The sequence below is a fragment of the Canis lupus genome, chromosome 17 (genome assembly GCF_003254725.2).
Source record: "Canis lupus dingo isolate Sandy chromosome 17, ASM325472v2, whole genome shotgun sequence".
Lineage (NCBI taxonomy): Eukaryota > Metazoa > Chordata > Mammalia > Carnivora > Canidae > Canis > Canis lupus.
In genome coordinates, this window is record NC_064259.1 from 6,364,570 (window position 1) to 6,392,196 (window position 27,627).

Below are 27,627 nucleotides of genomic sequence, written 5' to 3' on the forward strand. Positions count from 1 at the left end.
TGAACATCTCTGCTTGCCGCAGTGTTGAGGTCTGTGCTACCTGTGGAAGCATCCTTTTCTATCCAGGGTTATAGGGAGGAGGCTTTTGAGTAAGGGAGTGAGATGAACAGAGCTGGGCTTCAGGAAGACCAATCAGACATGGGATGGGAGGGTGAGGAGGACCCAAGGCAAGGGGGCCCAATAGGGAAGCACTGGCCACTGCCCAAGAAGGTGGTCATTGGGGTCTGAAATAGTGCAGTGGGAAATCCAAGGAAGGGACATAGCTGCAGGGGAGTAAAACAGCGGCCACCTGTTTGTCAGACCTGTCTGTGGACTTGGCCATCACTCAGAGTTGGTTGGTTTGATTGGTGGTTTAGGCCTTTGTTTTTCCTTCATTAAATACATAGATCATCTGCTCTGTACCAGGCCCTGGGCTCCACAGAGTTCATGCCTTGAAGGTATTCATGAGCTAGAGGGAAGGAGAAATAAGGATTGTACCAGGGAGGGGATGAGGGAAACTCTGGGGAGGAGGTGGCAGCAGATGAGCTCCTTGAAGGCGGAGTTTGTTTCGCGCATGTATGTCTTACCCCAGTGCCTTGCACGCAATAGGGACTCAGAGGTTGAGTATTTGATCTCTGGCAGCAGGTCACGTATTTAGAGTAATAATGCTGTATGTGAGAAGTGAACATTACACCAAAAATATTAGAGATACAATCTTGTCTCTACCTTTAAGGAACTGACCACTTAAAAAGAACAGACCAGTCATGAATTTATTCAACCATGAACTTACTCATTCAATACTTACTTATCTGAGGCGCATAATATACCTACATTCGTATATGCCTAGTAATCACCAGTGTATGTACAAAGGGAGCAGGGTCACCTTCCTTAGCCATACAGGACGCTTAGGTCTGCCTCCTGCCCTCTTGAGCTTTTTTTCCTCCAAATACCTTTTGCCTCATTTCTTGGTGTCCTGCCGCCTGTTGAAGGGCAATAGTAAAAGGGAGATGGGTGGAGTAAGCTGTGCTAAAGATATTCTGAACTCTGGCCTCTGCTGGGTTCTCCCTGCTACTGCAGGAGGGGTCATCCTGCTTCACTTTTCTGTCTTCTCATACTGGGCTGTTAGACCGGGCGGGGGCGGGGCGGGGGGGGGCATGTCTGAGTGGAAGGGCAGACTCAAGGAATAGGTTATAGGCAGCCTGGAAAAAACCCAAAGAAATCTGTTTCCCACCTACTCACATGTCAGCAATCCATATATCGGGCTCTTCCCTTACCTGGCATCACCTGGGTATGCTCTCCATCTGGATGCTCCCTGGCCAGCTCTCAGCCTGGGGTTGAGAAGTGCCTTGGTTTAGAGAGAGATTGTAGGCTGAGCACCCCTTGGCCTGACGGAAGCATGGAGGATGGGCTGGGACAGGGTAATTGTCAGCAGAGCCCAGCCCAAAGGGAGAAAGGAGAGGAATTTGATGTGCAAACCAAGGCAGGATGCTTGAGAGAGTCCTGTGTCTTGGGGACAGTCAGACAGCAGAGGATTTCCTCCCCTCTGTGGTTCTGTAATCCTACTCCTCTATCTTCTAAGTCTTTCTCCAGCCATGCTGTGCTAAAGAGATTTCCATTCATCACAATAGGCTCCTTCAGCTGCACCTCTTACAATGTTGGGCACCTCACCTTGGCTGCACCCTTTAGCCCTTTGTTGTAAGGGTGTGTGCTCGCCGTGAGGACAGTGTTGGTGTTTTCCCGTGTCCTGCAGTGCCAGGGACCCAGACCCTCTCTAAATGTCTTTGGATGATTAATCTCTTATAAAACAAGTGTACCATTCACACTGTGGACCTGTTTCCTGTGTTTGTGTTCCTATTTCCTGAATCCAAACTGCAAACTCCTGAGAACAGGAGCTCTTAAAAAAACAAAAACAAAAAAACCCTCTTATTTTTATTTATACTTAATTTTTTTCAAACCATAGTTTGGATGGGACAAATCTTATGCCCATTTTGCAGCTGAGCAAACAGCCTCCCAGAGGTTTAATGGCTTCATAAAATAAGATACTTAGTTTGGTAGTGGTCATGAGATTTGAACAAGGATTTACAGCCCTTGTGAATGATCTTTCTGTTACCCAGAACCATCTGAGCAGCTGAGAGCTGCTCAATAATCATTCTTTTGAGTTAAAAAGAAAATGTATGGGTATAATATTGAGGGGTGCATGTGCATATGCATAGATTCCCTAAGCTTAGGAACCTCATTGCCCTGTCTTTTTATTTTAAAAGAGGTTGAAAATTTTGTACATGCACTATTAGTTATATGTTACTGTCTTTAGAAATGACTGGAGAGGACAGATACTTTAGAAATATTTGCACATTACATCAGAAGAGAATTAATAATAACGGTTACTATTAATACTAGTGGTATTAGCTGTTCCGGGAAAAGATACTGTTTATTCGTAATAACCAGATAATAGCAGCAAGATTGGAGAGGAAAGCTCAGATGACATTATAAATGTGGGTGTAATTATAATTTAAGGGAAGTTGGGGGGGGGGAAATCTTTAAATAAAGGTTTTAAAAGCTCCCAAATTTTAGTGTAAGGAATAATTTATGTCCTGTCTGTGACAGGAGGTACTCTGGCCATATAACCATGAGAAGTCATCAATCTTGAATTATTTATCATTGGAATGAAATACCCTTTCATTCAAAGGGTATTTGAAAAAAGAAAGAATCATATCTTTCTCTAGTGTTAAAAGTGTTTCTTTCTGTCATGTGTCATAGTGAATATTCTGGTTACATAGCATATTTCCTTTTTTTACATTCCTCCTACTCACTTGGTTATCCTTAAGAAGAGAAGGGGATTCTAGGTGGTAGCTAAGTGGCACCCAGTCTTTGAGTCTGTGTCACTGTTTTTATGATTTTCTCATTCCTTTTGATTGCTTTGTTTTGATGTTTGATTGCAGATCTCTTTATGGAAAGGTGATTGGGTGGCTGCAGGAGAAATGAGCCCATCTTGAGGCTGATGGTGCATTTCTGTTATGCTGGACAAAGTAGATGGTGCTCTTCCTCTAAGCAGAGTTCATCTGTGAATGACAACTGAATGGTCTCTTTCCATCTTTCCAGCTGGCTGTCACATGGGCAGAAAAACCACTGGTGCCATTTCAACATTGAATTTCTCAGAATCCCAAGGGACAACAGAATGTGTATGTGAGTTAGCACACCCAAATGCAAATTATGTCTATTGGTACCTAATATATGTAAATTTATGCTGCTCAGTTGACAAAGACACCATGAGTGGTACCTAAATAGTGGTGCTCTGTAACTAAAATTTCCGTTTTAGTGCCACAATAACGAAGTGCATCAGTAGTCGTTTCCTGATGAATTTCTGTGACATTTCCAGCAGCTCCAAATACCCCCATGGGGCTACAGCTCCAGAGGTGGAAGATTTCTGGCACCTTTTGGAGCGAGTGCTGCCTAGCTCCCTGCTAATGGCCGTGACTATTCCTGGTGTGGGAATGCCTGATTAAGGACAGGCTGTCAAGATGACTTGGCAAGGAGAGGAGTCTTAGTAAGAATTTGAGGGCGTTGAGACCAGGAAGGGAGTACTTTGGAAGGAAAGTTATCTTGGGCTTCTCAGGATTGTGTCCCTCTTTGCCCCCTGGGTCATCACATCTCACATTCAGGGAAAAAGACTCCAAGCAGGTTGAGAGATGGAAGGGCTTCATCAGCAGAGTTTGCTGAGGGGTAGGCAGCGTGCATAAGGTGAGTGCACTGGAGGTGATCCTGTGTGCGCTGGGCTTTGCCGTTGCCCCGGGTAGTTGGCAGTGGGCCGGACTTCACTCAGCCGCAACTGCAGGGGTGTTACCTGCACCTTTGTTGTCTTCACTTCTGAATTTCCTTGGGCCTTGATGGAGGAGTCTCCCCATCTGTTGATAACCCACCTGAATACTGTCTCTAGCTCGTGTTGAGCTGGGCACTGGGGGCAGCTGCGAAAGAGGTCAGAGATGTGAGCACCCTCCTGGGTGTGCTGCTAGCCTGGGGGAGAGGCCCAGCTCCTTTCTGGAGAGGAGAGTGGGACCAGCGTGGCTAGCATTGCTTCCTGCCAGAGCCTGAACCTTTACTGGACCAGGAAGCACAAGCAGGCAGGGGTAGCCAGGAACAAGGCCTGCCACACCAAAAACCAGTCAGGGAGATTTGTTGAGTAAGTGATGAACAAATGATTGCAAAGAGAGTAGGAAAGAGCCTGGTAGGAAGGGTCAGGGTACCTGAGCCTGGGCAAGAGAGTTGCCTGAAGAAAGGTAAGAAAGTGCAGGGCCAGGGTGCCTGGGTGACTCAGTTGGTTGAGCATCTGACTCTTGGTTTCAGCTCAGGTCATGGTCTCAGGGTCGTGAGATTGAGCCCCATGGCAAGCTTCCTGCTCAGTGGGGAGTCTGCTCCCCCCTTCCCTCACGTGCTCACTTGGCTGTCTCTCAAATAAATAAATAAAATCTTAAGAAGAAAGAAAGTAAGCAAGTGCAGGGCCTGGTGGGGAGGGCTGTGTGCACTGTGTTCACCTCTTCATCTGGACAGGGGAGGTGTTGGGGCCTTTCATCTGAGTGTGTGGAGTGAGGAGAGATACTCACCAAGCTCTAAGAGGAAAGGAAGGCGTTGTTTGGGAACAGCTTCATGATTTTCCAAGAAGAGATTATTGCGTTTACTTATTTTTACATCATTCATTGGAGCTCTGCGTATCCTGTGCAGGCACCGGGGCGCTTACTAATGTGAATAAAGAGAGCGTCCTGAATTTCTAGGAGTTGACAGTTTTGCGGTGTAAACAGATGCGTAAACAAACAATTAGGGTATGGTTTGATAAATGCGGCAAGAGACCGAGGCGGTTGCTATGGCAACGTCAAGTCGCTCATAACAACGCGCGTGGCAGTGAACGGGCTTGTTTGCCCAGGGTCTTGTGGAGAACCTGATGGACCAGTGATGCTGACATGGTACAGATGTGCCGCTGTGTACCTGGGTCAGCCCCGACCCTGGTGAACAGGTTTACCACGCAGGAGTGTTACAGAAGTTTCTGGAACCAGCAAGAAAAACCTGTGCTGTGACTGGTTCCCCAGAGCGCAGTCCTGTGATCAGACTGCAAGCAGCTCTCCCTGGGTAGACGCAGCCTCCTGAAGCAGGGGTGGGAGGGGTGGAGGGCAGCCTCTGCACGTGGACCTGGCTTCTGCTGAGAGCCAGCTTGCTAAATATAGCACCTGCATCTCCTGAGCTCCTTGGTAGAGAGGATGCATCTCCTGAGCTCCTTGGTGAAGAGGACGTTCCTTGTTTTCTTTCTGGGCTGGGAGCAAAGGCGGGTCTGGGGCAAGGAGAGGGAAGGTCGTCAGGGAAACATCTGCATTTTCTGATCACTGAAGCAGCCTTCTCAGTGAGATCAGCCAGGATCTGTGCGGGTTCTGATGAGAACAGATGCCAAGGCGGCAGCAGTGTCTGGGACAGCTACAAGGGCCCCGTGGCCCCATGCAGAGCCTGGTTGTCGGTGCCACAAGCACAGGGCCACAGGGTTTTGTGGGACTGGGGAGTTGTGGTGTGTGAGGAAGGCCCTTGGCATCATGTCCCATGCGCTGGGGCTTCTTGCCTTCTGACAGAGGGGGGATTGCTGCCCAGGCTCGGGTTGGTCTGTGGTTATATGTTGGTCACTTTCCCTGAGCCACTTCCTTCCTTCTCCTTCGTATGCCAGCAGGGGCAAGAGGGTTTCCTCTTCCTGCCAGCAGGATCCTGGGGTGCCATTTCTGCCTATGAGAAGGCTGTTCTGGCACAAATCTGCCCCTCAGCTCTCTGGGCAGAACTCGTCCCCTCCTGGAAGCCGCTGACCATCTCCTTTTGACTACTGCCAGGGTTTTCAGGCTCTGCATCTTGTCCTGCACTCTGACTTGCCCTTCCTCAACTTTGCTCTGACTTCAGCCCGGAGGGACTTGCTTGGGAACTTTGATGAAGTCACATCTAGTTTTGAGCCTCGGTTTTAATGGGTGTCTAGGGTGGTGGTGGTAGCCTGGGCTTTATTATGTCATGGAATAGGCCTGCCACTTGCTTAGCGAATGCCAAGAAATGGCTTTTACTTGTATGACAAGACTGCCTCCATTGGGAGGCCCAGGCTCTGACCAGTACTCCTGTTCAGACACTTGGCTGCCTGCCCACTTTATCGAGGACACCTGCCCTCACTCCCCACCCCTGCCCTGCTTTTGTCCATTCCTCCTCCCCGACCTGTCTGAGGGCCATGTTCTTGCTCTTAGGTGCTCCTAAAGCAAGAGGCCTGCCTTTCTGGCTGGCCTTTGGTTGTCCCTGACATCTGTTGCCTGTATCCCCAACTCCTGCTGATGGGCCCCTCCTGCCTCATGCTGCAGATGCTCTTTGGAGGTTTTCTGCACGTTAACATTTTTTTTTTTTTAAGATTTTATTTATTTATTCATGAGAGACAGGGAGAGAGAGAGACAGGCAGGCAGAGACACAGGCAGAAGGAGAAGCAGGCTCCATGTAGGGAACCCGATACGGGACTTGATCCTGGGACTCCAGGATCATGCCCTGCCAAAGGCAGGCGCTAAACCACTGAGCCACCCAGGGATCCCCGGCACGTTAACTTCTTGCCCGGTCTTAGCATCTCAGCCATCATTGGGAGTGGGTCAGGGAAGGGGTTGGTTTTTGTCTTCTAGCAGCCTTGCCTTTTCCTGCTTCACAGGAAAGTTGGAGAGGCTGTGTGCAGCACCGTCTAAACTGGACTGGTTGGCTCCTTTGGAAAGTGCTCTGTGAAACAACATGGCTTGCCTCCAGTTGGTTAACTAGTCCTCCAACCTCTCTTGCTCAGACTCCTCTCCATTCCTACAGTGGCAGTGGATACCGGTCATTTCTCAGCTCAGTTATCCAATGGCCTCCACGCCAGCTGCAGTCACAGAGCTCATCCTAAAACAAAGACGTGGCCTTTAAATTTAGAGCTTCAAACTCACTGTGACTTTACGTTTGGCTCATGACCAGACTCTGGCCCCTGCTTGCCTCTCCAACCCATCCCCATTCTCTCCACCAGCCACACAACATAATCACCCTGCCCCGTACCACTGTCTTTTTATGAATGTTACTCCTCTGCCGGTCGAGTCACTTCCTTTTCATCTTGTCTCTGCCTGTCCTATAAAGTTCAGCTGGAGCATCTTTGGAGGCTGTGTTAGCCGCCTCCTGGCTTCACACAGCCTCCGTGGCACCTCTCTCAGGGCTGGTGATCAGCACGTGCACTGTCCCATCAACCCCATCTCCATCAGCCTGTGGCCTTCCTGAGCACAGAGACCTGCACTTAGGAATCACTGAAAGAGTTAAGGTTGCTGGTGCTCTGTGAATACCACCCTCGTGTCCTGAGAGGGTCTTCTCTGACCTAAATGCTCCTGCCTTCCTCTGCTGCAGCCATGCTGCATCCTGGCTGCTCTGCACACACGACTGTGTGCTTGGCTGTTCCTTCTGTCCAGAGTTCTCTGCTTTCCTGCCAGGTAATCCACGTGGCTCACTCCTTTTCCCTCTTTCAAACATCACCTTCTCAAGAGGCCTGCACTGATCATGGTTTACACCAGTTCCCTGACCCTCCCTTCCCCACCTCTTAATCTAATAAATTCTTTAATTGTTGCAGCTGTAGTTTCTCTCTCCCCCTTACCCACATTAGATCATAAGCTTCAAGGGGGCAGGAATTTTTAATCAGTACCTAAAATTGTGCCTGATGCATAATTCATGTTTGTTGAATGAACAAAAGTGGCCAGCAGGTATAGCTTAGATTGTGGGGAGTGGCCCATGGTGTTCCAGAAATAGTGATATTGCTGGATAATAGAAATCTTGTTTCTTTGGTCAAAGGGAAGGGAAGAGATTTGATTTTAGAGGGTAGTGATTGAAAAGTTGAATTAGTGAGTGTAGATCCCTTAAAAAAGTTAAGAGTTGGGTTGAATTGCTCCATCCCTTGGGAACAGCACTTGTGACCTGTGTAGAGGGGTTGAGATTGCCTTACTGCTCTAAAGGAAGGAATTCCAGGGTGAGATGTGGACTAGCCACAGTCTTGTTCTGCTCCAGCAGAGCTCTGAGGATCACCTGTATATTTCTAGATTGCTATTTATTATGAATGGACAATGTTGCCAATCTGCTTATTTATTTTTTTACTCAGTGGGAACAAAGTAGTTCCATAGCAGAGAGATTCAGAGCTGTGGCTTTGAAACTGTGTGAGTCATCTAATTATTATTCACGATGGCTGGGAGTTTAACCGGCAGGGGTTGCTTTGGTGATCATGATCAATGTCCATGTGAAAATTATAAGGGAGATGGGTGTTATGTTGGGACTCTGAAGAGTCTCTCAGATAGTAAGGGAGTTGAGAAGCCATGGTTACCTCCTGCCCTGTCACCCTGTTTTCCTGTTTGGAATATTGTCTTGTTAATGTCGGGGTCTCCAAAAGAGCGTAGTCAGGATGGATGTCCGGATTGTAAGGTTACTTGATGAGAGGCTATTATGTGTTTTTTTTGTAGGTTTTTCTTTTGCAGGCCCTGGTAGTTCTTTAGTGTTTCTAAACTCTTTTCGGAGACAGCTTTTTATAAATTCTTCAGATTTCATTCTTTAGAAACACCTCTAAAAGCTGTGTGGTGACCCGGGACCGATATGCTTTTTCAGGAGTGCAGGGATGAATGAGAAATTGTCCGGTCCCAGGAGGAATTTGTTATTCCTCAGCCTGTGCAGTGACTATAGCATCTGTGTTGAAGCCAGTTGGATCAGGACTCAAACACTGATTTCAGTCAGTTAATACTTGCATGACCTTGGGCAGGTAGGCCTGTTGACTTTTATTTAACAAACTCTTACATAACACTTACTATGTGCCAGGCACTAAGCGCTTAACACAAGTTAGATGTATTTAATCCTTAATGACAACTCTGTGGTAAGGTACTGGTGTCATCCATGTTCAAGGAAGAGGAAACTGGGACACAGATTAAAGTAGCTTTCCCAGGATCGCTGAGCTGGGTAGAGTAAAGCCAGAATTTCAACCCTGGGCACTCAGGCTCTTGAGTTCATGCTTTCATCATGATACTATGTATCTGCCTATCAGCTTTCTCCCTTGAGCCTCCTAAATCCATAAAATGGGAGAGCTGATAATCATACTGCCTGGGCAGAGGATTGGTGTGGGAATTAAATGAGAAAACTCACATGGGACATTTAGCCTAGAGCTTGTCTCATGGAGAGGGCTCATGGCAACTGGCACTGCTACTGTGGTCTAGTGGAGGGAGATAAGATGGTGCACAAATTGGGGATCCCTGGGTAGCGCAGCGGTTTGGCGCCTGCCTTTGGCCCAGGGCGTGATCCTGGAGACCCGGGATCGAGTCCCACGTCAGGCTCCAGGTGCATGGAGCCTGCTTCTCCCTCTGCCTATGTCTCTGCCTCTCTCTCTCCCTCTATATGACTATCATAAATAAATTTAAAAAAACATTAAAAAAATGGTGCACAAATTACGCTAATACAAGGTAACATGTGCTAAGCGTCCTTACAGGGCACTGATAACAGAGATTACTTCTGGGGGCACTAGGATGCCTTTATGTAGGCGGAGGGGAGGACAGGCGAGGCGCAACAGGGGACTGACTCCCCATTGGATAGATCCAGGAGCTGGGGCTCTAACGGGTTAAAAAGCTAGGGTTTGACTAGATGGGTAGGTATGACAAGGTGCAGAAAGATGGATTTGTTCTGGGGTGTAGTGGGTTGTACTCTCAAGGTGAGCCAGGGGATGGAGTGAAATGAAAGGCCTGGCAACCACCGTGAGGTCAGGTCATACAGGGCCCAGCTACCCCACTTCCGGCCTTTTGCATGGTTAATTAGCTTTGCATATTGTCTTTTTGTTCTCTCCCTTTAGAAATTTTCTCCCACACCTTCCTTCCAGCAGATTTTTAGAAATACCCGATTTTTCATGACTCACTGATTGGACACATCCTGTTTGGGGAAGTGTTGAGAGAAGAATTTCAGAGTGGTGTGAAATGTACTCCTGATGATGAATGGGGCTGGGGGGGAGGGGGGAGATGGCCCTGCTCTTCTGCTTACCCCAGGAACACCCACCGCCCCCACCTGCCTCGGGTCTCCCAACAAGTCGAGTTTCTCCAGATGCACCGTTTCACTGCCTTGACCTGATACACGCCAACTGGAAGCTTCCTCTTATGTCGTAGGCAGGGATCTGCATTTGGCTCCAGAGTGACTAATGATGGAGTTAATCAAATTAGAGATGGGGCCTGGAGTTTTGAACCTGACTGAGTTAGATGACCTTTTGAACCAAACAGATGGCCTGTCTTCATGTGCACCAGGGTGGCGGTGATGCAGAATATGCCAGCTCCCCTGGCCAGAGTTGCTTTCAGAGCCTTATTACACAGAGTAGCGAGGACGGCCTCGCCTCTCGGGGCAGACAGAGCACATGCAGCGCACACAGGGCTCTTTCCTTTGGACAGTCTGATTTTACCATAGCTTGCTGTTATTTCAGTTTTTAATACAGGCCTTGCTCATTCTAACAGAGGCCGGATGTTTTAAATCATCACGCAGCGGCTCTCTTTTGTATAGCCCGAGGCCTTTTGGCAGGCTGATTGGAAAGCTTGATACATGAGAGAGTGAAATAATAGAAAAATCAGAGGGAGAGCTGGAGCTGTGGGAAGGACAGGCGCAGTGAGGCCCAGCCGTGCCTTCACCATGCCGCAGTGTGGCTGGCCGCCGCCCTGGGGCAGAGCTAAAGAAGCATTTAAAAAGCTGGTGTGGCTGTCTTGCCAGAGATTCTGGACCCCGAGGGTGGCCATGGTGGTGGTACCTGGAGAGCTCTGTTGGAGGGTGAGGCTGGTGATGCTGCCCCTCGAACCCTGCTGGGGCAGTAGGAATGGGCTTGAACAGAGTCACTCAACCTGGGCGCTTTGGCCTCCTAGGGACTCTTGGCAAGGTCCAGGGCATATTTGATCCTGGGAGAAGGGGTGGGTAAGAGGCCAGGGGTCCTGCTCAACATGCTGCAGTGCACCAGCCCAGGTGATGCTAGTGATGTACCGAGAGCCCCCCTGGGGTTAGAAGGTTGTCAAGTTCCTGGGGGCTTGGTGGGCCCAGGGGGCAGGCCGTCTGCACTCTCATTGCTCTTGGGCCCTGGTTTCCTGGTGAAAGGAGGGAGGGCCTTGGTGGGCCCGAGTTTCTTTTAAGTTGGACAGGATGAAGATGATTTAGAAATTTTCATAAGCTGAAGTTTAATCAAGCGCCATGAAGTAAAGATCGTGATTTCAGGGCACTCAGGTATATTAAGTCAATGGAGATCTTCAAAGAGTTGCATTAAAATGCTGATCCTCTTAGACTCCTCTTCCTGTATTATTTTTTTTTTATGCCCTTTAACCTTGTGCTGTGCAGTATGCCAGATGACCTCCTTTTGGGGTATATTTTGATACCTTACTTTTGTGAAATGAAGATTAATAAAATTAAAACTGTTTTAGTACTCCTATAAAGAGCTTGACTTTAATTTGCTTTCATAATTATCCGTATTAAAAAATCTTAACTCGGTATCTATAAAAGTAGGAAAACTTTCCACTTGAGACTTAAAAGGAAATTTAAAGATTGAGAGAATTTTAAAAAATAGAAAGCAACCTATTACCCCATTATTGCATGTGCATATATGTAAGGGTGTGTGTGTGTGTGTGTTGTGTGTGTGTGAGAGCTACACATGATACATTTTACTTTTTTAAAGAAAACAATGCCCTGCCTTGGTAATTTGAACTATAATTTATTTCCAGCACAGTTAAAATTCTTTTCTTTCTTGCTTTTCTCTTTTGTTCTCCTTTCCTGCATCAGATAAAAGGTGTTTATTTTCTTCTGAGTGTTAACTTCTAGTTACTTTCATTTTAAAACAATTTTTTAATTTATTCATGAGAAAGAGATATAGGCAGAGGGAGCAGTAGTCTCCCTTTGGGGAGCCTGATGTGGGACTCCATCCCAGGACCCCAGGACCTGAGCCCAAGGCAGACACTCAACCACTGAGCCCCCCAGGTGCCCCTTTAGTTTTTTTTTTTTTAACGGCCGCCCACACACAGGGAGTAGTTTGTTTATTTTTAAAAATTTTATTTATTTACTCATGAGAGACACAGAGGGAGAGAGAGGGAGACAGAGACACAGGCAGAGGGAGAAGCAGGCTCCATACAAGGAGCCTGATGTGGGATTCCATCCTGGGTCTCCAGGATCATGCCCTGGGCCAAAGCCAGGCGCTAAACCGCTGAGCCACCCAGGGATCCCTCTAGTTTATTTCTTAATCAAAGTTCTGCCTTAAACTGAAAAGCTTAGATGTTATCCTTCTGGTCTTTGGTAGAAACTTCTGTGTTCTTGGGCAAGTCACTGCTTCTTCCTGGAGGCTCGGTTTTCTCATCTCTAACACCAGCGACTAGAGGAGCCCTGGTTTCAGTTCTCACATTCTAGGGCTTTGTAAACAGATGTTTTTGTGCCCAGCTCTCATGTCTGACACGTCCACTTCACAAAGCTTTGTCTTACCAGACTGTGTTGAATCCTGATCACCTCATCCAACCTCATGCATAAAGCTGTTTTCATTTCTGTATTACTTGTAGAAATTATTAGTTATTGCTTTCTCCAGGGCTTTTCTGATTTACAAGTCAGAAATTCCCTCCTCAAGATGGGAAACCACAAAGCTTCAAGTATTTTAGATATAGTGCTGTATGTGTGTGGGGAGGTGGGGTGGCAGGACTGCAGCCTGTAACTGAGGAGTGGTCAAGTATTGTTTCCTGTTTGGGTCACCTTCATTGTGGTGTAATGTACATATAATAACACTGATTTAAAAAAAAAAAGATTTTATTTATGAGACAGAGAGTGCACGTGGTGAGGGGCAAAGGGGGAGAGAGAGAGAGAGGAAGAGGGAAAGCTCCATCTCACGACCCTGAGATCATGAGCTGAAACCAAGAGTCATTCACCCAACCGACTGAGCCACCTGTTTTAGGGTACAATTTGGTGAACTCTGGTAAGTGTTCAGTAATGTGATCACCTACCACAATTATGATATAAAACACTTCCATCACTCTAAGAGGTTCCCTCCTGCTTTGAGCTAACTTTTTGGTGATTCTAGGAGCTTTTTTTGTAGACTTCTTAGCATGTTCTACATAGATGATCATGTCACCTGTGGATACCAAGTTTTACCTTCTTCCTTTTTTTTTTTAAGATTTTATTTATTCATGAGAAACAGAGAGAGAGAGAGAGAGGCAGAGGCAGAGAGGCAGAGACACAGAGACACAGGCAGAGGGAGAAGCAGGCTCCATGCAGGGAGCCTGACATGGGACTCTATCCCGGGTCTCCAGGATCAGGCCTTGGGCTGAAGGCGGCGCTAAACCGCTGAGCCATCTGGGCTGCCCCTACCTTCTTCCTTTCCAATCTGTTTGCCTTCATTTATTTCTCTTGTGTTATTGCACAGTCTAGGCCTCTGGTAGTACAGTGTTGAGTGGTCACTAGGAGAATGGGCATCCTTGTCCAGTTCCTGATCCTAAAGGGGAAAGCATCCCAGCCTTTCATGGTTAACTGTGACAGTAGCTGCAGGTGTTTTGTATAAGCCCTTTATCAGGTTCTCCACTATTTCTAGTTTGCTGAGAATTTCCCTTGTGAATGACTGTTTAATTTTGTCACATGCTTTTTCTGCATCGATTGAAATGACCATATGGTTTTCCTTTTTTAGCTTGTTAATGTGATGAATTACATTACATTTTTAATGCTGCGACTACCTTTCGGAACGGAAGCCTTATGTGTAGGGTAGGCACGGATTCTGTGTCATCATATTGGGATTTGAGGATTAGCTGTTTTGCACTTCATGATTTCCTAGTACATTCAGAGTTCTTGACAACAATTACTCTCCATAGTCATTCCCATAGGGTCTGATCTGTTTAAATGTAACTCTGCTAACCTTTTTTTACAATTTCATTGTATTTTGGGTAAAGCCATGTTTGTGAGAGAGAAGACACCCTCTGTGGCTTCTGTTGTATGCCAGACGATAGGACCTCTGAGTTCCCACAGGGACCCGAAGACATAGGTGCCATTTCCTTCATTTTACAAATGAAGAGATTGAGGTCCTGTTTCTTGGAGGTAAGAGAAGTCAATTTCCCTTCACCTGACATTAACTGAGCACTACTGATGGGTCAAAAGTTTCGATCCATCTACTGACATAAAAGCTTTTCAGTAGGCAGCATCCTCATTTCTGTAGGTGAAGATATTGATAGAGAAGTTTAAGTGACTTTCCCAAAACCACACAGCTGGTGAGAAAGCAGGGCCAGATTTTGAATTCAGATCTTCTGTTTCCAAGTTGAGTTCTTTTGCCTATATTACTCTGAGGATGGTTTAATGGGAAAGAGTTTCAGTCAGGATGAAAAACTAGACCATCTCCTAAACCAAGATTTTCACAGTCGGTCTTCACAGACCTATATGAATACCAGGATGAGTACAAATCAAATTTCAAAACTAAATATTATTAGCTCATATATTTATCTGTTAGAACAACTATCTTCCTTCTTATTTCACCTTATGATCAGGAACATATTTTATCAATATTAAGCAATGATTTTGCAGAATTTTAGTTGACCTTATAGGCATGTAAAGCATTGGCACTTTCTCTTCCTGATAGTTTTCAGCTGAAAGTTTTCTGAGAAGCCATCACCATATTGCCGCTGTATTTATGGTTATGAGTACCTAACACATAGTCAGAGTTGAGTATATACATATACCCTTGAAGATGAAAATGATTGATTTAAGTATATGCTCATGCCGCAGCAAAAAAAAAAAAAGTACTGTGATCTTCCTATAATGGACGTGTTTATTTTCAATGCAGCCAACATTCACTGAGCACCAACCATTTTATGCCAGACACTGTGCTAAGTCAAGGAAAGGGAGGGGAAGAGAAAGGAATGACATCCATTTTGAATGGATGAATTCAACAGACAAAAAAGGGTCATCCTCTGATTGCATGAGTTAGGGTCCAAATAAGTTCATTTTTTAGGGGAGCATATTTGACAGAGTAAGAACTTTGTTATTGGATGGACAGATGTGAGTTTCAAACCAGATTCTACTGTTTCTTAGCTCTGTACTTCTGGGCAAGTTGGCTCTAGTTTCCTCAGAGACAAAAAAAAGATGAAGGTATGATGTTTATTTCACAGGCATTCAGTTTGTGCTTCTTGTCTTAGAAGAGTTGAGAGGTCTGTGCTCTGTGCTGAAATGAAACCTGATTTTTTTGGTCAGACAGTAATGATAAGTGTTCTGTGTGGGCAGCGGTCTTAAGGAACATACTTACGTGGTCTGCCGGTGGAATCTAATCTGGCCTGGACCACAGAAAGTGCAGGCCCTTACTGAGACTGTCATTTGCTCTTGGGACCCCTAGACCAGTGCTGACACATTGGTTGGTACAGTTAAATGTTTGCTGAGTCAGTATACTCAGGTTTTACAGTGACCTCTGGCTCTCTGCTTCTATGAGCATTTTCTACTGGGAGGATCAGCCCCTGGGAAATTGGCCGCTATAGACCTTGAATAATTCCAGCACTGCAACAGCGCTGTCCAGCCTGTCGTGATGGGTCCTTGATGTGCCTCCAACCTGGCCTGGACTGAATATCTTGTGTCAGAACAGAGTGTTGTTTCTGTCCTCCAGGCCTTCTTGCTGAAGCCTTTGGGGAGAATAGTTGGTGGCCAGATCACTGAGAAGGAAGTGATCTAGATACCTGTGGCTCCTTGTAACACAAGGGAGGAAACCCAGCTGATCACCATTTTATCACTTTTTTGCTATTTCCTCTTCTCCAACTTCTCTTTCTTTTCCTGCCTTCTTTATGGATGGAAATTGCCCACTCTAGGGTAGCATGATACTGAGGAACAGCTTATGATTGTGTGATGACTGTCAGGTGAGACTCTTTCATATGTTCAGACCATTAGGTATGAGACCATTAGTATTAGCTCCTGCCTGGATGTAACGAAGGCCCAATAACTTAAAAAAAAAAAAAATTTTTTTTTTTTTTTTGCTCCAAAAGGATGCATAAGCGCTCTTTATTTTGGCCTGATCTGAGTAATGGCTTTAGGTATTTATGGAGATAAGGCATATGGATTAACAAAAGTTTGTACTTCAGGTTCCAAGAACAAGAATGGTTTGCTGTAGCCAGCCTTGAAAAAATTTTCATAAAGCACATTTTTGTTCATAGATTACAATCACAGTTGGTATAGGAAGTCAGATGGGAAATGTGACTAAGTCAGAGAAGGAACTATTATAATGATTTTTAAAAAGCATCTGCTTGCTGTATGTCATGCAGATTAATTTGCTTAAAATACTTTTGAGATCTAGTTCGACGGAAAGTCAAAGACATACTGTATTTTGCAAGAGGGTATGGGTTAGAGAATGAGATAGGATTTCTACTTAGAGAAGCTGAAGCTTGTTTTGTTTTTATCTAGGCTAATTTGAGATAGTGAATAGAGAATTAGGTCTCCCGAGTTTGTGTTCATTTATTCATTCATTTGTTCATTCATTCATTTACTCATCAAGCAGTTGGATTGTATACTGTCGTGGCTGCCGAGAGTTCCATAAATACGGACCTTCTGGGGCTCACAGTCTAGTTGTAAGAGACAGATACAGGTAATTAGGAAATGGTATGGTAAAAATAGCCAGCAAATTTTGTTCTCTAAAATGAGAGGTGGTAGTGGTGTTGGTTTTTATGAAGTGTGTGTGTGTGATACACACACACACGAAATATGTGTGAAATTTTCTTTTGGGAATTAGTAGAAAAATTGCTTTCATATAAACTCATCATTAAAGGAATTTGAATACATTCAGGCCTTCACACATAGAGTGCCTTGACAAGCCATTAAATGAGGATTAAATTCAAATGCTTGATTTTGGAATACTGGGTGAAGGTTAATCTACAGAGTCAGGGTTCTGAAAATTCTTGAGTAAGGGTCTAGGGTTCATGATGCCAATAGAACAGAGAACTCTGTGTGAGAGCACAGAGCATGTGACACAGTTAACACTCAGGGGCAGAATTTGATACCACACTCAGTAGTTGAGGCATGTTTCATGTTAAGCCGTTCTGCCTTGGTGGCTCTGATATTTGCTTGAGTGGAGGACAGAATCACTAACTGGGGCTTTCAGGTGGTGCCACAGTGTAAACAGTGCTTAATGACTGTGCCTGGAATACCTCACCAAGCACCCATTAGAAAAAGCAGGGATGGATTTAATGTATATTTATTTACAGTATAATTGGGATGTTTGATGTGAAGGAAAGGCATTTTACTACATCCTCTTTAAGGCATCAGAAAAAAGAATGGCTTAGGTTTGGTTATTTAGCCTTTCTGCTGAAATGAATGCTTGTACACGGTGACATGATGGTGCCCAAGTTCGTGCGCATCTAGCCAACATTAAGTGATCACCTCTATAATGTAGACGGTAAAGACAATGAATCATATAGGTCTGGGTTTGGGTGTGGACTTTTCCCTTTTAATGGTAGTGTTGCCTCAGGCAAATGACTTTGTGTTTCCTACTGTGCAGAATTGTCTGGGAGGGTCAAGAGTAATCTTACATTATGCTTCCTACAGTATGGCACACACGGTCAGCGTTCAGTACAAAGTGGTAATGATACTACTGTAATTAATAGAGATTCCAGGAACTGTGCTGGATTTTGAGTGCAAAGAGCTGGGATCCTCCTGTGCAAGAGCTTCTGGACTGAGAAAGATGAGCAGTGTGTGTGTTGGGGAGGATGGTTTTCTGGATCCTTTGTGGCATGAAGGCCGAAGTTGCTGCTGCTCTTGGGGGGCTCTAGAGACACCCGGAGTGGGGGCTGCCTCACATGTTGCTGGCCTGCATGGCCATTCACCATGCTAGGGGTGGAGCTTTCTGTAAAAACAAACCTTACAAGATGAGTCATACATTTATTTTTGGTCATTTCTCCAAGTGATGGCAGTTTCCTTCTGTAACACCGAAGACTTTAGTTTCTAAAGTCTTTTTTGCACATATTGCTCAAGTATCACCTCACATCTTCCTAACTTCCCTATCTAAAATGGCACCAGTCTTTGCCTTCTGGTGTTCCTTTATCAAAAAGTAGTTCCTGAGCGCTTCTGGATGCTGGTGATGCCTTAGCGAACAGGAGACAGACATCCCTGCCTTGCAGAGTTGACGTCACCTCATGTAAGCTGTGCTACAAAGCTTCTTTGTAGCTGTTGTCCCTGTCTGACAGCACATGCCACACATTTATTAGGTTATTGTGTGTCTCACCACCAGAATGACACTATAGACAGTCAGTGACGGCATTGACGGCAGAGGCTTCTTTTTGTTTTGTTTGCCACCAGCTTCCCAGTGGCCAGAACAGTGCCTGGAACAGAACTGGTTCTCAGTAAAGAGTTTGTTGTGCTGGTGGTCAGGGCCCAGTTGCAAGAAAGGTGAGCCTCACCTTTGATTATATCATGTAATCAAACCTTTAACGACTAGTATATAGAATGGGTGGCTATATAAGTTTACTAGAAGGACAGGTGGGTAGTGTGCCCTTGGGCAGTGAAAGGGCGCTGGATTGGGCACCAGCAGACCTGATTTAGAGGCCTCGGCTCTGACCCTGATAAGTTGTGTGACTTTGAACAGCTCTTTAGATTTGTATAAAAATTTGGGTGGGATTCTCGTAAAGTCTTTTCAAAACCCATACTCACTAGACTTTAAAATAGGCATATCTGGGGATCCCTGGGTGGCTCAGCAGTTTGGCTCCTGCCTTCGGCCCAGGGCATGGTCTTGGAGTCCCAGGATCAAGTCCCACATCCGGCTCCCTGAGTGGAACCTGCTTCTCCTCTGCCTGTGTCTCTGCCTCTCTCTCTCTCTCTCTCTCTCTCTGCGTCTCTCATGAATGAATAAAAAAATAAAGATAAAAAAATAGGCATACCTAAGCAACTTTTGATTTGCATGTAACTTTTTAGTAACCCATCTACTACAGAGCAGGTGAACTGTGTGAAATGTTTAATCATTCAGCTGTGTGTGAGGTTTCATCCTGGGTCCAGAATTTTTAAAACCTATAAAATGTCTTTAGTAATCTTTAGTACAATATGCCTTTCTTGCTTTTCTGCCCTTAATGCTTTAAAAAAACAAACAAACTTTATTTATTCATGAGAGACCCAGAGAGGGGCAGAGACACAGGCAGAGGGAGAAGCAGGCTCCCTGCGGTGATCAGGATTCGATCCCAGGACTCCAGGATCATGACCTGAGCCAAAGGCAGACACTCAACCACTGAGCCACCCAGGCACCCCTACTGTGTTTAATGCTTTTGATCCTCAGCTGCACATCCAAATCATTCAGCCCTGATGAGTCTGCAGTGTAGGAAAGGCTTGTCTCTGGGAAGTTAATGGCTTCCATGCAAGCCTGTATGCTGGAGAATCATCCAGCAATGTTTTAAATTGAGAAGGATCTTCTGGCTGACAGCAGTTTGTCTATTTATGAGTTTTGATAACACGCCATGCATGGATCTGATATTGAAGGGCAGCAACTGGGAATCTTGATAAAGATGAACTCTCTGTTTCTCAGTTAAGGAGACTGACTTGCCCTTTGCCAGAGAGGCGCCATCTTGGAATGGTTCCAAATCACCAGATGCCTGGGTAGCCTGAGACCATCCACGGCCTTCATCTGTACCAGGTGATCATTTTAACAGTTTGCATGTCTAATAGAATGGTGCTCTCACAGAACTCATTAGCTCATGTGCTTCCTTCTGTTCATAGTTCAACTTTTTGATTTCAGTTATTCTAGAAATTTTTCTGGCTGCTTCTGTAGAAGGTTGTTTAAGGTAGTGTGATATGGAGGAAGGAACTTGGATGGTATTGGCTTTCCAGGGTTCAGATCCCACCTGTGCTGCTTCCTATGTTTCATGTTTCATGTCTTTGGTCTTAAAAGCTCAGTTAGGTCCTCAGCTTTTGGAAATTTAAGAATAATACTAAGTCATTGATTAACTGAGACCGTGTTCAGAGAGCACACAGGCTGGTACCAGACACAGAGTAGGTGTTCAGTGAATGGGAGCTATTACTGTTATTTTTTGCGCATGCTAACAGTTCTACCCTTATATAGTCTTTCTCCTCCTTACTCTATACTTCATGTTCTCAGGCTTAAAATCTGGTGCTAAGTTTGGCTGATCCAGGAAACCGTCAGTCTTTGGCCCTATTCCTCATTCCCCTCCACGCACGCACGTGCACACACACACTCTGATAACTTATGATGCGTCCCCCAGCTCTTAGGCATAATTATGCTCCACTTATCTAGAGGTCAGACTTTTAGCAACCTCTGCCATCTGGAACATATCCAGGCACCGGAAGTCCACAGAAAAGGCCTCTCAGCTCAGCGGCCCTTGTGTCTAAGTCAGAGGGTAGGTGGAGGAGAAGGCAGCTAATGGAAGGCGGAACAGCTGGCAACAGAGAGAAAAGCCCAACAGAGTGGGGCCTTTCAGCATGGTGGCCAGCAGTTCTGTATCGTGTGCAGACCGTCCAGTGTTGTAAGACAGTCAGTCTTTGGTTCTGCCAATAGTATCAAGGCAGAATTATAGTGAGCATTCTATATTTAAGAAAACAGGGAAGGGGTGCCTGGGTGGTTCAGTTGGTTGAGCATCCGACTCTTTATTTCAGCTCAGGTCTTGATTTCATGGTCATGAGTTCAAGCCCTGTGTTGGGCTCCATGCTAATAAACATGGAGCTTACTTAAACTAAAAATACATATATATTAAAAAAAAAGAGGAAAATACAAAATTTGCTTTTCTGGGATTGCAACCAAGATAAATTTTTACAAACCTTTGTATTTTGTTGTCATTTTTTTCCTCGGTAATTAATTTATGTGGAACTCTTCATTTTTTAAGGATGAGGGAAATGAGTATTTTATTGATTTCTGCCACCTACTTGCTAGGTGATCCAACAACAGTTAATTGTTTGAACATCCCATTTCTTCATCTACAAAACAAGGATAAAAGCACCTAGCTCACAGGGTCACCCGAATTTGTGAGACCCTGACCTGAAGGCGCCAGATATAGGTGCTGGGTAGGAGTGGGAATTAACTCCTCTTTCCTGCTCTTTACTCTGCATACAGCAATAACTCCCTCGTGTAAATTCTCTTCCACCGTATGCCATGGCAGTTATATATTTCAGCAAATCCTTTATAGTGAAGGACCTTGCTCTTGATCATGGTGTTTGTCCCCAGTGGTCACTGTCACTGTTGTGGCCTACCGAGTGCCCAGTGTTGGTGGTGAGTGAGGCTTGCCCTTGTGTTCATCTATCACCAAAAATTCTACCCATCCTCAAATCCAGAGGATGAAGTTTGTGTTGAGTAATTCTATCCTTCAACTTTTATGATCATCCTGCCCCCACGTATATAGAATCTTAGACTCCTAGAGTTTTAGGTCTAAGTGAGACTGTTTTTTAGTATTCCTGTGGCCAGACTGCTTGTTGTGAGATAGGCCAGCCCAGACAGGGGCTGAGAGGTTGTCCCTTGGCCAAGGCCACACAGCTAGTTAGTGGTGGAGCCAGCCTGGTCTTTAGGTATCTGTATAGACCAGGTTTTTTCCCTCTTTACAACGCTGATGGAGCTTACTGTCTTGTTTGTCTGCGATGAAACTTTAGCCTTAAAATTTTGCCCTGAGAGGACTTTAAATGTGGAGTGAACTCTCAGCGTGAACTTGGTGTGTGCACTGGGGTCTGCGGCTTAGCCCTGTCCCTAATCTCCCTCCATCTGCCTTTGCCTGTCCTCATGCCTCCCAGGGGCATGGCAAGGGCTGTCTTGTAGTAATTTTCATTTCTGTGATGATTGTGGTGTCTGAAGGGTTTCATACTTAGGACCTTGAACCACATGTTTGGATTTGCCTTATTCTCAAGTGGGGATTGACTTGAGGGGATATCAGAAGGTCTTGTCTGCCTGGGAGCCTGCTATGATTGTCCTGCAGGAAGGACCTTGCTGAGATCATATGGATGATTTCTGGGAAGGAAATGGGGGTGGACTTGTCACACAAATGGGCATATGGGGCCTTAGCAGATAGAGCAACATGGTGCTAGTATGGAGGACAGAACGTGGACAGCCTGTGTGCGGCTGGAGCTGTGGCCTGGGAGCCTGTAACCTCTGCAAGAGCTAGAGCTTGCACAACACCTGCTCGTGTCCTGGCACTTGAGCAGAGTAACCTTTTTGGGCTGAGTTGAATTAGGTGCACTGGTGGCTCCAGAGGAAGTCAGGACCTCCTTGGGGACACTGCAGAGAATGCCCCAGAGGCTTGGTCAGAGAGGAATGACCAAGAAAACAAGAATGCCAAGTTCCCAGACTTTTGCTTGGGGCTAGTCCCCTAGGGTGGGAGGAGGGCAGGAACAGCAATAAGTCTGAGTTTATATCTCTTCCCCTCTGGACCATTCTCTTCTTCTTCTTCTTTCTTCTTTCTTCTTCTTTCTTCCTTCTTCCTTCTTCTTGCTTCCTTCTTCCATCTTCTTCCTTCTTCTTCTTCCTTCTTCTTATCCTTCATAAGAGACACAGAGAGAGAGGCAGAGACATAGGCAGAGGGAGAAGCAGGCTCCAAGCAGGGAGCCCTATGTGGGACTCGATCCCAGGATCCCCGGATCACGCCCTGGGCCAAAGGCAGACGCTCAACCACTTGAGCTCCTGGACCATTTTCTTATTTAGAAAATTTACTTCATCTCTTTAGCCTCAGTTTCATTATAAAATGAGGAAATTAATACCTACACCACTGCCTCATAGGATTGTTGTGAAGCTGAAATAATACACAGGATCTTCTTTCAGCAGAAACTCCATCTTCATCACTTTTAACATTTAACATGTTACCTGACACAAAGCGGGTGTTCGAAATTTGTTGAGTAAAATTCTGTGATCTGTAAGCTGTGTTACACACATGGTAATTGTTAACAATTCAGCTGATGGTATTTGACCACAGACTTCATGCTAAGCACAGGGGAAAGAATAAGAAATGTAAAGCCGGATCATTAAATTACTCCGTTGTTTCTAGAACTCCAGAGTTTGCATAGCACTCCAGGTGCCAGGAGTGACTTTGAAGATGTCAGACCCATGCCTCGTGCAATGATTGGAGCCTTGGATCCTTAATCACCTACCAAGCCTTTGAACACATAGTGGTTTTCTGTTCTACAGTGGATGTAAGATGTAGAACACATTGCCTGGTCCCCAAAGAGAGTACAGCATGGTGGTGTTTTGCTGAAACTGAGTCCACAAATAGCCATCCAACACAGTGGAGAGCAGTATGTGCCCAAGAGAGGGACAGGTCATGGGCTGGAGTGCTCAGGAGCTATAATCAGAGCCTGGCTGGAGGGCGCGGTGTTTTGGCCTCTGCGATGTTGAACTCCTCCTAGTAATGTGCCTCACAGAATCAAACAGTAGCTGCTGCAGGTAAAAAGAGTCACAGAGATTAAACTAAATGCAACCATTATAGACCATTTGTGAGCAATGCACTGAGGCCAACATTGTAGGGCAGCAGAAATAGAGGAGACACAGGCCATACCTTTGAGCAACTTCAGATCTGGTGGGGCAGACAATTTTTCAGCAATAAACTACAAAACAAGGCAAGGTGAAATTAGGTTTTCTTAAAGAAGTAGCATCGGAGGGCCTTGGAAGCCCAAGGGGATGGGGAGGCTTCAGAGGAACTGGCACTGGGCGGGTCTTAAAGGCTGAAGGGTTTTCATTGGAGAAAGGGTGAAAGTGGAACAGGCATTCTGCTCAAGGGAATGGCATGAGCTCACACATATGTGAAGCCCATGGCTTCGAGAGTGAGCTGTCTGATAGGAATGGAGTATGGAGGGTTGGCAAAGGGATTGTGAAGGTAGACATTGGAAAGAAGAAGGGAGTTAGAGTATTAGGAGCTTCAGTTGTCAGGATAAGGGGGTTTATTCTGTCAGCGACATGGGCCCATTGGTTTTTCACCAGGTCTCTCACTTTATAGAGAAAGGAACTGAGGTCCTGGGAACATAACCTTCACCCTCAGTGCACCATTTGGCACAGTGCCTTCTGTGGGGCAGTCTCTGTGGTCTCTGTCCTCCTAGCGGGTGCTGAAAGCTATGGGACCTGGCTGAATTTGGCTTGCTGCATGGCTCTGGGCACACAGGATGTGAAGAAATTGAAAGCTCGATGCAGAATGGCTAATCCCCAATGTTCATCAAATGGGCTTTGTATGTTAAATAACTAAAGAGAAAAATGTGCATTTTTACTCTACTAAAAATGCTCATCACCTCATCTGATTTTTCTTTTCAGATTTTATTTATTTATTCATTCATTCATTCATAGAGACACAGAGGGAGGCAGAGACAGGCAGAGGGAGAAGCAGGCTCCCTATGGGGAGCCAGATGCAGGATTTAATCCCAGGATCCCGAGATCACAACCTGAACTGAAGGCAGACGCTCAACCACTGAGCCACCCAAGTATCCCCTCATCTGATTTTTCCTTTCCTCCATCCTAGCTGGCAAGTGCTGGGACTCAGTGCATCCTTGGGAGGAACAGAGAGGAAAGTAACCTTGCTGAGTTCAGAGGGCAGGCATCTTTCCTAGAGACCTTGGGTTTGTGTTGGAGAGCAGAGTGCTTGGGTGGAAATTAGTGTGGAAAATGGGATGCCTTTAGGAATGATAGAAAGGGGAGAACACCTTAGCTGAGACATTAATAGTTGCCCATCTAGCAAGGCAATTGGCAGGAAGGGGAGGGGGTTATGTGCGTAAATGGGACCAGGGGCAGGCCCCAGGTGAACTGAGAGGAGACTTGAGGAAGGAAGTATGTGCCAGCATATCTCATTTTTCCTTTCCTTACATTTTTTCCCCAAAAATTATCATGGGAATGCATCAAGTTTCTTTCATCAGTCTTTTATGTCATTGGGATACTGACAAGTAGAGGTTAGAGTGGTATCCTGAAGAACACTTTCCCTCTGGGAGATGCTGGGAGTAGACGCATCCCCAGTGTCAAGACAGCCATTAACACACACTGCAGAGGCGCTGACAAGTGCTGCTGTGGGGTGCGGGCATTGGGTCCAGGCAGGGCAGATGGACAGCTGATGAAGATGGAACCGACAGCTATTGGAACTGCATTAGACTTTAAATGATTGAGGAACCAGTGAATCCAGAGAAATTTATTCTAAAGGCCTTTGAAGGTACTTGGAGATACAGACAGATGCCTGGGTATATTCTATTGTGTGACTGTACCATAATTTGTTTATAAGGACCAGTTGATGGGCATCTGGGTTCTTTCTGGGTTTTGACTATTATGAATAAAGTTGCCATGAACCCTTGAGTGGAAGTCTTTGTGTGGACGTAATGTTTTATTTTATTTCTTGATTTAGGTGAATACCTAGGGATGGGATTATTGGGTAATATGCTGAGTATGTGTTTTTAAGATACAGCCATACTGGTTTCTGAAGTGGTTGTGCCATTTTTCATTTCCACTGGCAGTGTGTGAGAGTTCCTGCCCCTTCATACCCTTGGCATTATCAGCCATTTTAGTGAGTGTGTTAGAGGAATCTCATTGTGGTTTCATTTTACATTTCCCTGATAACTAATGATGTTCGGCATCTTTTCATGTTCTTCTTGGCCATTGTGTAACTCTCTTGATCTACATGTGTTTACTTACACCATGTAACTTACTTTTTATAGGTTAAAATGCTTGTGAGAGCAGAGATTCTAATGAGTATTGACTGGCTCACTGAAAGGGGCCATTCAGGAGAAACGGAACATTTAAATAACAATCATTTGTCATAAGATTCTGAAAGGTATACTCAACAGAATAATATTGCAGATATTCTGTGGAGCTAGGATAAATTCTTACAGAAAAAAAAAATTAAAGAATCCATAGCCTGCAGCTTACCAGTTTACTTGAAAAAGTTCTTCTGTGGAGTTTTGAAGAGATGGTCTCACACCATCTTGCTATTGTGGAATGATTTGATGTAGGTGAACACTGGAGCGGTGACATGCTGGTTCTGTGTGTTAACCATGGATAGTTCTAGGTGGTGTCCTTACAGGTTATGGAGTTCACACCCTCCCCGTTGTCAGAGGTGAAGCTACTTGTCCAAGATGACGAAGGGATTTAGGGGCAGAACTGATGCAGAGACCCTAATGTTCCCCAGAGGTTCTTAAGGGTTTCTCTATACTGCTTTTATCTTTAGTATTGCCAACAACTTTTTAAAAGTTGTCAGAAACCCATTGGACATAGCAACATTTTTCTGGAGATGTTTCCTGAGACAAGGGAAAGAAACTCAAAGATAAACTACTGGGACTACATCAAAACAAAAAGCTTCTGCACAGTGAAGGGAATAGTCAACAAAATTAAACGACAATGTATGGAATGAGAGAAGATATTTGCAAATGATGTATCTAATGAAGGGTTAGTATCTAAACTATATAAAGCACTTACATAACTCAATACCAGAAAGCTGAACAGACCAGTTAAAAATGGCAGAAGATATGAACAGATATACAGATGGCCAACAGACACATGAAAAGATGTTCAACATCCCTGATCATCAGGGAAATGCAAATCAAAACGACAATGAGATAGCACCTCACACCTGTCAGAATGGCTAAAATCAAAAACTCAAGAAACAAGCTTGGCAAGGATGTAGAGGAAAAAGGAACCTTCTTGGCACTGCTGGTGGGAATGCAAACTGGAGCAGCCACTGTGGAAAACTGTATGGAGGCTTCTCAAAAAGTTGAAAATAGAGCTACACTATGATGCAGTGATTGCATTACTAGGTATTTACTCAAAGAAAAGGGAAATGCTAATTTGAAGGGATATATATGCCCTTATGTTTATTGCAGCATTATTTACAATAGCCAAGATATGGAAGCAGCCCAAATGTCCATTGATTGGTGAATAGTTGAAGATGTGTTTGTGTGTATATAAATATATATATATATATGTATATAAATATATATACATTGTATATACACATACAATGGAATATTACTCAGCCATGAAAAGAATGAAATCTTGCCATTTGCAATGACATAGATCGAGCTAGAGAGTATAATGCTAAGTAAAATAAGTCAGTCAGAGAAAGACCAATACCAGATGATTTTACTCATGTGGAATTTTAAAAAACAAAATAGCAAACAAAGGGGAAAAAAGACAAACCAAAAACCAGACTCTTAACTATAGAGAACCAGCTGGTGGTTGCCAGAGGGGAGGTGGGTGGAGGGATGGGTGAAGTGGGTGGAGGCGATTAAGAGTACACTTACCTTAATGAGCACCAAGTAGGAACTGTTGAATCATTATATTGTACACCTTAAAAAGAAGAAAAAAAAATAAAAACTTGTCAGAAGCAAGATTTATATTGTCATGTTTCCATCCCCTAGCAGTGAGGTGATATCCCAAAACATTTTGAAAAATTTTTAAGATTTATATATTTATTCATGAGAGACACAGAGAGAGGCAGAGACATAGTCAGAGGGAGAAGCAGGCTCCTCGCAAGGAGCCTGATACGGTACTTGATCCTGGATCCCAGGATCATGCCCTGAGCCAAAGGCAGACACTCAACCACTGAGCCACCCAGGCATCCCAACTTTTTGAACTCTTGATAAGAGTGGACTTAACCCATTCATGGTAAGTGGGCTGCAAATTCACTGTCCATATTTGTGTGCCTGTTGGTGGCTCATTTGGTATTGAAGAACACTTATTAACTGGAGTTG

General features: G+C 45.0%; 1 protein-coding gene across 8 annotated transcripts in view; it reads left to right on the forward strand.

The window, feature by feature from the left end:
* The window catches only part of ASAP2 (ArfGAP with SH3 domain, ankyrin repeat and PH domain 2), a 173,800-nt gene that overhangs the window by 17,549 nt on the left and 128,624 nt on the right, over window positions 1-27,627 (forward strand). Inside the window, exon 1 of one of the 8 annotated variants that reach the window (XM_049095806.1) lies at window positions 3,075-3,158. The exons of 6 other annotated variants lie outside the window; for them this stretch is intronic. In XM_049095806.1, coding sequence (XP_048951763.1) covers window positions 3,090-3,158 — 69 coding nt within the window. In that variant the 5' untranslated portion in view covers window positions 3,075-3,089. Of the gene's footprint in view, window positions 1-3,074; window positions 3,159-14,028; window positions 14,074-27,627 lie in introns of those variants that run through there. One more of the 8 variants, XM_049095807.1, reaches the window with a different exon arrangement.